Genomic DNA, 10,761 nt, shown 5'->3' with positions numbered 1-10,761 from the left:
GTGGCCTTTGAGATAAGGAGATTCAGAGATGGACAGAGACAGCTGGCGTGGGGAGCCCGGTAGAAGAGGGGTGGCCTGGGTGAGCGAACCCCCTTCCCAGAATCAGGCAAGCAGCCCCCTAGGTGGAAACAATGACACAATCAGCTCCCAATACCAAGGCCCTGACATCACGAGGTGGGCGTGGCCAGAGTGAGTGTGTGTGGTGCCACGCCCCTTGGCAAGGCCGTGGCCAATGGGACCGGCTTGGAAGAGCCCGGGGCTGGCCTCTGGAGCTTCAAAAACGTGTGAGGAGGGAAGAGGGTGTGCAGACCCAGGCTCAGCCGTCTTGTCGCACTTGTCTGTGTCCCGGCCACCTCCGCTTTACCAGAGCCCCCCGGCCAGCATGTCCTCCGCGCATTTTAACCGAGGTCCCGCCTATGGCCTGTCCGCTGAAGTCAAGAACAAGGTAAGGCTGGAGGGGACTGCCTAGCCTGGCCCCTGACCCCCTGCCAGGGCAGAACCCGCTCCCAGAACTCCCTCCTACCTGTGTCACGTGACCCGAGACCTGAGGCGAGGAGGAGGAAGATAACAGGTACGGGCTGCTTTCTGTCCTTGGGACATCCCAGAGCCCTCAGTGACTTGAGGGGTGAAGTGAGGGAACCCCGATATCGTAAATAGAGGTAATCAGAGTGCTGCAAAGATTCCCCACCTGCTCAGAGTCCTTGTCAACCTTCTTGTTCCCGGGAGGGATGTAGGGGAAGGGACAGAACCCTACCTTTAAAAAAAAATCAACTCTGCACTTTGCAGAGCTAGAAGACATTGAGAGACAGCATTTTCCTGCCATGGATGGGTAAACTGAGGCTTAGAAAGGATCAGCAAGGAGCTAGGGCGCCAGATAAGGCAAGTGCAGAGCCAAACCCCTCTCCACACCGGGATAGGTCGGTTTCCCGGACAGGGGACTGCACAGAGGAGAGGCAGTCCCATTTGACAGAAGGGAACACTGAGGCTCTTTCTCTCCAGGGTCCCACAGCAGGAGTTGAGGGGAGCGAGGAGCAGGGACTAGGACCTGCATCAGGTTGGGGTGTCCTAGGGGCTTGAGTTGGGGGAGCGTAGGGGGCGGGTGCTCCGCGGGAGCCTGGTGGCAGCGCCGCCCCCTCCCCCCAGCGCCGGCCCCAGAGTCGCAGAAGAGCCGCCGCGCCTTATAAGGCGGCCTTGGGCAGCCTGGGCCCGCGCTATATAAGGGCCGGTTTGCTTTATAAAGCCGGGCTGATGAGGAGGGGGGCGGCAGGGCTGGGGCCAGGTAAGGGGCTGCATCCCTCCTCCCCTCCTCTCTCCATTCAGTAGGAGCGAGGCATCCCCCCATCTCACCACCACCAGGGGCTGGGAGGCCAGCATGCAGGAGGATTGCTTAAATTACGCGGAGCGGCCTCGCAGACAGACTGCAGGGCCAGCCGGGAGGGAGATGAGAGCTAAGAGGTGGTAAAGGGAGCCGGCCGACTCTCACCCCTACCCGGGATCAGAGGGGGAGCTGCAAGAGCCATGAGCCCTACAGCTGGCTGGACAGCATTGTCTTCAGAGATGGGGACCCCGAGACTGCGTCAAGGATGATGTACAGAGTTGGGGGACAATGAGAGAGACGGGCTGAGGACAGACTTCAGAAACACACTCAAGGAGGAGAGGGGAACAAGATAACCCTCCCTTCTGACCAGGGACTCTCTGTGTGTGATGGCGGGGTCTACACTGAGATAGCTCTAAGCAGCGTCCCAGCACCCAGGGGCTCCTTCTTAGGGTTCATCCCCACCCCCACTTTAAGGCATCTTCTCTTCCAACTGGAGAGTGGAGGGGGGGGGTGGGTCAGGAGAAGCTAAGCCCCAAGTTTGGCTTGAAGGGGAAACCAAGGAGCCAAGCGCCGCCCCCCAGCTTCAAGGATCTGGCTCTCCAGCCCCCTCTTGTCTATTCATTGGTGCCAAACCTCAGAATGCCCGGAATGGCCCCCTGGGCAGGTGCCACCTCAATCCTGGCCCTCGGCCTCCTCCAAGTCCTGCCCCCACACCACCACCGTGGACACTAACACAGGATTGCCTTAGTTGGGATGGGATGAAGTAGGAGATCGGGCCTGTCTGGGCTGAGATGGGACCCAGAAAGCCAAAGCTACTCTCTATTGCCTGCATCCTCATCACCTGCCCCTCATCCCCCATCTCCACCTCAGCTGGCCCAGAAATATGACCATCAGCGCGAGCAGGAGCTGAGAGAGTGGATTGAGGGGGTGACAGGTCGCCGCATCGGGAACAACTTCATGGATGGCCTCAAAGATGGGATCATTCTTTGCGAGTGAGTAAGGTTCTTAGGGTACAGACCTTGCCCCGAACCAGGCACCCCACTCCATATCGGCCCTCAACCTCACCCAATGATCCCAAACCTGGAGCTGGAGTTAGACACTGATATTTGAAGCCACCTACGCTTGAAAGGCCACAAAGACTCACTTGTGTCTGATTCACAGGCAGAGGCGACTGAGTCCTTCAGGTTTAAAAGCCCTGAGGTGTCCCAGGCCATTACTTAGCTAGCACATGCTACAGGGTGAGGCCTATCTATAGATCCCAGTAGGCAACAATGGCTGTTTCGAGACAGTTTTAGTGCATTATGGTGGTGTCACAGTAATTTATGTAGAGCCTGGCTTCCCACGGCTCCTCGTCACAGGAGCAGCTAGCTCACCATGGCTCGTCACACACCTGGGATCCCCAGCACAGGGCCGAGGTACAGTTCAGGGCAGAACGTATAAGCAAGGCCGACTGAGTTCCAGCCTCAGCATTTACACCGCCACCCGGCCAAACAGTCATTTACTTATCGTCCATGCAATGAGCATTTATAGAGTTCCTGATACACACAGGCCTTTGCTCGAGGCATATGGACAGAGAACCCGACTCCATGCGGAGCCTCGAGGGAGAAATTGCGCTGGTTCCATATCCAGCAATATTATCACCAAGAAAAGAAAAGATAGCCAAATAACCAACCAGATAGTCACACTCTGGCCAGTAGGAGGAAAATACCGTGAAGAAAGTCCAACGGGCTGATGATTGGGTCAGTGGGTACTTGTCACCAAGACTGATGACCTGAGCTCAGTTCCCAGGACCCACATGTTGGAAGGAGGGAACAGACTCCTGAAAGCTGTTCACTGACTTCTACACACAAAGCATTCCACATGCATGTGCACGTGCCATGCACACTCATGGGCATGTATACACACACAGATGAAAACCACAACAGCCAACAGTGCCATGTGAACACAGGAAAGCCAGGACATTCAGCCCGACTCAAGGACTTGCTGGCTGTCCCACACCCACCATAAGCGTGGCCTAGGTAGCATCCTCTTCCAACTGTCACCTCCTCGCCCTGCCTGGATTCTGAAGCGGCTGGGACTCACTTTCCCACTCCCCCTTCTCTTCCTTAGATTCATCAACAAGCTCCAGCCCGGTTCTGTGAAGAAGGTGAACGAGTCGACCCAGAACTGGCACCAGGTAAGTCCAGACACAGTCACCAGTTCGTTTCCTATCTTAGTAATGAGGGCTGAACCCATTGGGGGTGCTAGGCTGTGCCTGGTCACGCCCAGCCCCTCCCTGGGGGGTTCTAGGCAGGGGCTCTACCACTGAGCCACACCCCAGCCCTCACTGGGGGATTCTAGGCAGGTGCTCTACCCCTGAGCCACACCCCAGCCCCTCACTGGGGGTTCTAAGCAGGGGCTCTACCACTGAGCCACACCCCAGCCTCTCACTGGGGGATTCTAGGCAGGGCTCTACCACTGGAGCCCTCACGGGATCCTGGGGCTCTCACTGAGCCACACCCCAGCCCCTCACTGGGGGATTCTAGGCAGGGCTCTACCACTGAGTCACATCCCAGCCCCTCACTGGGGGATTCTAGGCAGGGCTCTACCACTGAGCCACCCCCCAGCCCCTCACTGGGGATTCTAGGCAGGGGCTCTACCGCTGAGCCACCCCCAGCCCCTCACTGGGGGATTCTAGGCAGGGGCTCTACCGCTGAGCCACACCCCAGCCCCTCACTGGGGGATTCTAGGCAGGGGCTCTACCACTGAGTCACGGCCCAGCCCCTCACTGGGGGATTCTAGGCAGGGCTCTACCACTGAGCCACACCCCCAGCCCCTCACTGGGGGGTTCTAGGCAGGGGCTCTAGGTTAGAACCATGCCCAACCATGGGCTCTGTTGTTGGCTTTGCCAAAGGCTCCTCTCACAGTCAGAGGACAACTCCGGTCTTGGTCCTCTCCTACCTTCTGTGAGACAGATTTCCATCTCTGTTGTTTTCTACTGGGTGCACCAGGCTTGCTGTTTCCTGAACTTGTGAGGATTGCATCTCTACTTCCTGTCTCTCCTTACAGGAGTCCTAGGTTACAGACATTTATGCCGCATGTCTGACTTTTACTCAGTTTCTAGAGATTCAAACTCAGGTCCTGATGCTTGGGCAGGAAGGTGTGGCTTTTTTTTTTTTTTTTTTTTTTTTTTTTGTCTTACCAAAAACATCTCCCTGGCTCCTACTTTTTATTTTGAGACAATGTCTCATTAAGTTGCCCAGACAGGCCTGGATTTGCAATCTTGCCTCAGCCTCCTGAGAGGATGGAATGGCAGGTTACTAACTTGTTTAAGTTTGTTTATTTGTGTGTGTGTGTGTGTACACTTGTGTGGGCAAGTGTGCACAGAGGCCAGAAGGAGGCAATGAAACCCTTGGAGCTGGAGTTATAGGAGTTTCATCCAGTCCCTTATCCACCAGCCCCTCAGCCCTCCGACCTCCCATCCCTGACCTAGCCTCTTCCCTTACAGCTGGAGAACATAGGTAATTTCATTAAAGCCATTACCAAATATGGGGTGAAACCCCACGACATCTTTGAGGCCAACGACCTATTTGAGAACACCAACCATACACAGGTTCAGTCTACTCTCCTGGCTCTGGCCAGCATGGTGAGTGTACGAGCAGAGTGGGCACGGGACGGGGCTGGGGTCAGATGCCCATAGGGACACTTGGGCCACTGAGCCTCGCTGAGAGCGCGGGCAGGTGTTGGTGAGTGAGGGGCATGAGGCCTCCTGGAGGCTCATCTGTGGTTCGCGTCCTCCTTTGCCCTTGCAGGCCAAGACGAAAGGAAACAAGGTCAATGTGGGGGTCAAATATGCAGAGAAACAAGAGCGGAGATTCGAGCCTGAGAAGCTGAGAGAAGGTCGGAACATCATTGGGCTGCAGGTACGGCCGCTGCATCACACCGCTGCTCTGGGCTGAGGGGATGGAGGCCAGACCCTGGAGGCTCCGGGGCTCAGAATATCTGTACGCACTGGCTGCGAACACTGTCAGTGTTTTCTCCTTACTAACTTGCTCCCTCTGCCCGTACACAAGTAGTTCCTGTTTTTAACAGACCTTAAAATTATTTTATTTATTTATCTTTATGTGTATGAATGTTTTGCCTGCATGTGTGCCTATGATGTGCATAGTGCACATGGAGGCCAGAAGAGGGCAATGGACCCCCTGGAACTGGAGTCACAGACGGTTGTAAGCATCCATGCAGTTGCTGGGAATTGAACCCAGGACCTCTGAAAGAGCAGCCAGTGCTCTTAACCACTGAGCCACCTCTCCAGCCTCTAGATCCCTTTAAAAATTATTCTTATATTTGCTGCATGTGTATCATGTGCGTGTGGTACCCATACAGATAACAAGAGGGCATCGGATCCCCTGGAACTGGAGTTAAGGATGGTTGTGGGTGCTGGGAATTGAACCCAGGTCCTCTGGAAGGGCAGCCAGTGCTCTTAACCCCTGAGCCATCTCCCCAGCCCCTTTATACAGAGAAACTAAGGTTTGCAGAAGGAGCACACTATTTTTTTTCTTCGGTGTTGGGGATGCAGTCCAGGGCCTCATGGATGCTAGGCAAGCACTGGACCTTATATATCTATGGATGTGGTGTGCACATCCAGGTCAGAGGTCAGCCACTATTGTCACCCCTCAGGAGCCATCCACCTTGGTTTGTTTTGCTGTTTGTTTCTTTGTTTTGAGACAGGCTTTCTCTGTGTGGCCCTGGCTGTCCTGGAGCTCACTCTGTAGACCAGGCTGGCCTCAAATTCAGAGAGCTGCACTTACCTCTGCTTCCAAGTGCTGGAATTAAGGGTGTGCCCTACCACACCAAGACACCTTGCTTTTTTGTTTTGTTTTGTTTTGGTTTGGTTTTTTGAGACAGGGTTTCTCCATGTAGCTTTGGGCCTGTCTTGGATCTTGCTCTGTAGACTATGCTGGCCTCGAACTCACAGAGATCCACCTGTCTCTGCCTCCCGAGTGCTGGGATTAAAGGCATGCGCCACCACCGCCCAGCCGCACCTTGCTTTTTGAGACAGGGTCTCTCACTGGGTTTCTTAGTTTGCACTCTGATACTATGATAAAACACTAACCTAAGCTTTAGAAGGAAGGAGTTTATTTGGCCTCCATTTTCACATCCCAGTATATCATGGAGAGAAGTCAGGGCAGGAATTCAAGCAGGAACCTGTAGTCAGGGACTGAAACAGAGACTATGAAGAAACGTTGCTTATTGCCTTGCTTTCCATGGCTTGCTCAATTTTCTTATACAACCCAGGACCACCTGCCTAGGGATGGTGCCACCCACAGTGGGCTGCATCTTCTCATATCAATCAATAATCAAGAAAATGGCCCACAGTCTTGCCCACAAACTAATCTGATGGAGACAGTTCCTCAACTGATGTTCCCTTCCCAGGTGACTCTAGTTTGCGTCAAGTTGACCAAAACTACCCAGCACAGCTGACCTCTTATTAACTTGACACACACATCACTATTAAAGCACACCCTTTCCTTCCCTGTTATTTCCAAAGCCCTCCTCTACTGCAGACCACCCTGAATGCACCCGATCTTGTTAATATCACAATATAAAACTGTAACTTTAAAAAAAAAAAAAAAAAAAAAAAAAAAAAAAAAAAAAAAAAAAAAAAAAAAACAAAAAAAAAAACTATAACTTTAAATGTCTTATAGTCTTTAGAAAATTCAAACACTTTAAAAGTTCAAAGTCTCTTTAAAATATCCAAAGTCTTTTAATGCGGGCTTCTATAAAGATATTTTTAGAAAGTAAACATTTTCCTACTCCAAAAGGAAAGAACAAAGGCATAAAATACTTATACAAAATTAAAGTCCATCCATGTAGCTCCAAATCTTGTAGCTCAGTGTTTAACATTTGGGACTCAAGATCCTCTCTCTGGGCTCCAAGGGCTTGGGCAGCTGGACTCTGGCTCTGCCAACTGTAAGACAGGCTTGTCTCGAGGCTCAGGGAGGTTCTACACCACACCTGCTGTCCTTAGAGGTCATCTCACAGTCTATCTTCAATATGCTAGAGATCACCATTGCAACCAAGTGCATCTTCACCAGTGGCCTCCTGACCTCTTATCTGGGACTCTGACCCTAACTCATGGTACACATCCTCAGTGTCTGTCATAACCCCCTTCAGTCCTGGGGTTTCCACTGCAGCTGAGGCTGCATTTCCTGGCCTCTCACTGCTAAGTCTCAGTTGATCTCCGTGAGCCTTTTAATCTTGCAGCTTTAATGATATAAAAAGCAAAACAAAACACAAAAACAAAACTGTACCACTGGGGAGACTCTCACACATTACCAAGTTCAGCTGCCAGCTTAAGATGGAGTCTTGGCCCTTCTGGACGATGGTGTCTTTGTGCCAACCCTGAGAAATACTCCCAGATTTCACCTCCATGACGCTGGTTTCTTCTTAATCTCTGCTCATTTCTCAGCCTCCACAAACCAGCATCAATTGATCAAGTGTCCCAGTAAAGCAAAAGTTTCACATCAGTGATGCTGGTAACTCCTCCTCCTCTCCTCCTCCTCCTCCCCCTTCTTTTGAATTACTTCACGAGCACAAGTGTCTGATTAGCACGTATGTATGTGCACCGTGTGAGCGCAGTGTCTGAGGAGGTTCGAAGAGGACAGTGGGTGTCTGTGAGCCACTGGATAGGTGCTGGGTCCTCAATGAGAGCAGCAAGTGCAGTAACCACTGAGCCGTCTCTCCAGCGCCCTGGTTTCTTGTCAATCAGAGCTGATTCTTAAGCCCCAGCTGACAGACATCATAGACTCATATTTGCTATTTATGTGTGTGGGTGTTTTGCCTGCATGGATGTATGTGCACCATGTGTCTGCTACCAGTGAAGTCCAGAAGAGGGCATCAGATCCCTTGAAAATGTAATTACAGGTGGTTTTGAATCCTGTGCCTGCTGGGAATAGAACCTGTGTCCTCTGGAAGGGCAGCCAGTGTTCTTAACTGCTGAGTCATCTCTCCAGCACCAGATTCTAAATTCAAAAGCTGTGTAAATGGCAACTTTCACACTTCCCTCTGAAACATCACAAGCCAGGCCTCTGGCATCTGTGTTTTCTTTCAGCATTCTTTTTTTTTTTTTTTTTTTTTTTGGTTTTTTTCGAGACAGGGTTTCTCTGTGTAGCTTTGCGCCTTTCCTGGAACTCACTTGGTAGCCCAGGCTGGCCTCGAACTCACAGAGATCCGCCTGCCTCTGCCTCCCGAGTGCTGGGATTAAAGGCGTGCGCCACCACCGCCTGGCTTCTTCCAGCATTCTTATCTTCCAAGTTTCCACAGAATTTCTCAGTAAGCTCTAGCATTTGATGGCTTTTCTAGCCCCAGGCTCCACAATCTCCATATTAGGGCTCTCCCATTTGGCTAGACTAGCTGGCCAGAAAGCCCAGGGAATCTGTCTCTGCCTCCTCAGTCCTGGGATTATGAACACATGCCACCATGTCCAGTTCCCTTAGGTGATGCTGGGCACTGATAGGTCCTGGTGCTTGGAAGGCAAGCACTACTTGAGACAGGTCTCCTATAGCCCAGGTTAGCCCTGGATTCACTACTCAACCAAAGCTAGCCTTGAGCTTCTCTTCTGATCCTCCTGCCTCCACCTCCCTCATAGTTTTTATCCTGACACAGTCTTACTAAGTTGCTCGGGCTGGCGGCCGGTTTGTGCTGTAGGCAAGGCAGCCTTTAACTCGCCGTCCTCTTTCCTTAGCCTCCCATCGTCGTCGGGTAGCTAGGACTACAGACCTGTGCTAGCAGTCCCAGCTTGAATCGACCTCCTTTTCTCCTTTTGTTTATCTTGTTGTTTGAGACAAGATCTCCCTGTGTGTCTGTGGCTGACCTGGAACCCACTCTGTAGACCAGGCTGGCTTCAAACTCAGAGCTCCACCTGCCTCTGCCTCCTTAGGTTATTTCCTTTCACTATGTGGGTCCCACGGCTCAACCCAGGCCATTGGGCTTGGAGGCAAGAACCTCTACCCACCAAGGCATCTGTCTCTCAGGCCCTGGACTTAAACTTCTGATCCTCTCGGGACTACAGTTGTGGCCACTACACACGGCCGTAGTTCCCCTGAGCCAGCATTCCAATTGACAAGAGGGGGACCACGCCTTGACCCTGAGTCTGGTCACGCAATATCCCCACTCTGAGTGTTTCTGGCCTCCTGCTTTGCCATCGAATTTCTCTTGTGGGTCACAGGGACACTCTGCAATCCTTATTGATTAATTAATCTCTTTCCCAGATGGGCACCAACAAGTTTGCCAGTCAGCAGGGCATGACAGCCTATGGTACTCGGCGTCACCTCTACGACCCCAAACTGGGTACAGATCAGCCCCTGGACCAGGCCACCATCAGCCTGCAGATGGGCACCAACAAGGGCGCTAGCCAGGTTTGTGTGGTCAGTGGGACCCCTGGTGAGATGGGGCCGCGGAGGGGGGCTGCTCCCCCTGTGCCCTGACCTCTGTTCCCTCCTTAGGCCGGCATGACGGCGCCAGGCACCAAGCGGCAGATCTTCGAGCCAGGTCTGGGAATGGAACACTGTGACACGCTCAACGTCAGCCTGCAGATGGGCAGCAACAAGGGGGCCTCGCAGAGGGGCATGACCGTGTACGGGCTGCCCCGGCAGGTGTACGATCCCAAGTACTGCCTGACTCCGGAATACCCAGAGCTGGGCGAGCCCACCCACAATCACCACCCACACAACTACTATAACTCCGCCTAGGGGCCCCCAGGGGGCTGGCTGCTGCTCTTGGCTGGACCCAGCGGGCCCAGCCAACCCCATCTCCTGCATGGCGTCCCCCAGCCCCCTGGCATCTGTCTATAGGGTTACAGTTTGGGGAGATCAGGCCGAAGGGGGCGGTGGGAAGAAGGGGGCCCCTCATCCCTGTAGCTCTCGAAGGGCCCAACACAGAATCGGGTGTCCCCAACAGCATCCAAAGGACGCATTGAGTAAAGGTATTTCAGCTGCCCCCTTGTACTCCCTCGCAAGTGAGTACCTCCCGGAACCAGAAACCCTCCAAGCGAAGCCCCCAGAACCCAGGCTTGGCCTGACCCCTGCCCCGTTCCTGCAGCGGGAGCAGAATGCATGCCCGAAACGCAGCGGACACACACAGTTTGGTTTTGCAGTGACTGGCGTTTGTGGATGTGACAGCAGCGTTTGTAACTCGAGCACTTTCTTTTTCTATTTCACTGGAGCACAATAAATGGCTGTGACATCACCGGAGCCTCAGAGCTGGCTGTTCAGGAGTGTTGCCCGGAGTCTCCATCATTCTCCCATACACATACCCTGGGGCCAGGGAGATGGCTCCGAGCTAGGCCAGGCACTCGACCCCGAGCTCCACGAGCTGAGTTCAGTCTTTGAGACCCACATGGGAGAGGAGAATCAGTTCCTGCAACATCCTCTGACCTCTGTACACAAGCCATGTGATACACACAC

At 53.2% G+C, this 10,761-nt stretch overlaps 1 protein-coding gene across 2 annotated transcripts; it reads left to right on the top strand.

Moving 5' to 3' along the window:
* Positions 1-244: 244 nt before the first annotated feature.
* Cnn1 (calponin 1) lies at positions 245-10,554 on the top strand. Of its 2 annotated transcripts, none has more exons than XM_028872540.2 (7): positions 245-445; positions 2,189-2,310; positions 3,428-3,494; positions 4,806-4,943; positions 5,110-5,220; positions 9,568-9,714; positions 9,802-10,554. In XM_028872540.2, exons 1-7 carry the CDS (start codon positions 383-385, stop codon positions 10,045-10,047), a joined length of 894 nt encoding a protein of 297 aa, XP_028728373.1. In that variant the 5' UTR covers positions 245-382; the 3' UTR covers positions 10,048-10,554. The 2 variants fall into 2 exon arrangements, with proteins under 2 accessions (XP_028728373.1, XP_037063571.1); XM_037207676.1 differs by lacking the exon at positions 245-445 and adding an exon at positions 1,215-1,279.
* Positions 10,555-10,761: the final 207 nt, after the last annotated feature.

This window comes from Peromyscus leucopus, chromosome 7, assembly GCF_004664715.2.
Source record: "Peromyscus leucopus breed LL Stock chromosome 7, UCI_PerLeu_2.1, whole genome shotgun sequence".
NCBI classification, from domain to species: Eukaryota; Metazoa; Chordata; class Mammalia; order Rodentia; family Cricetidae; genus Peromyscus; species Peromyscus leucopus.
This window is presented reverse-complemented; position numbering and strand designations above follow the sequence as displayed.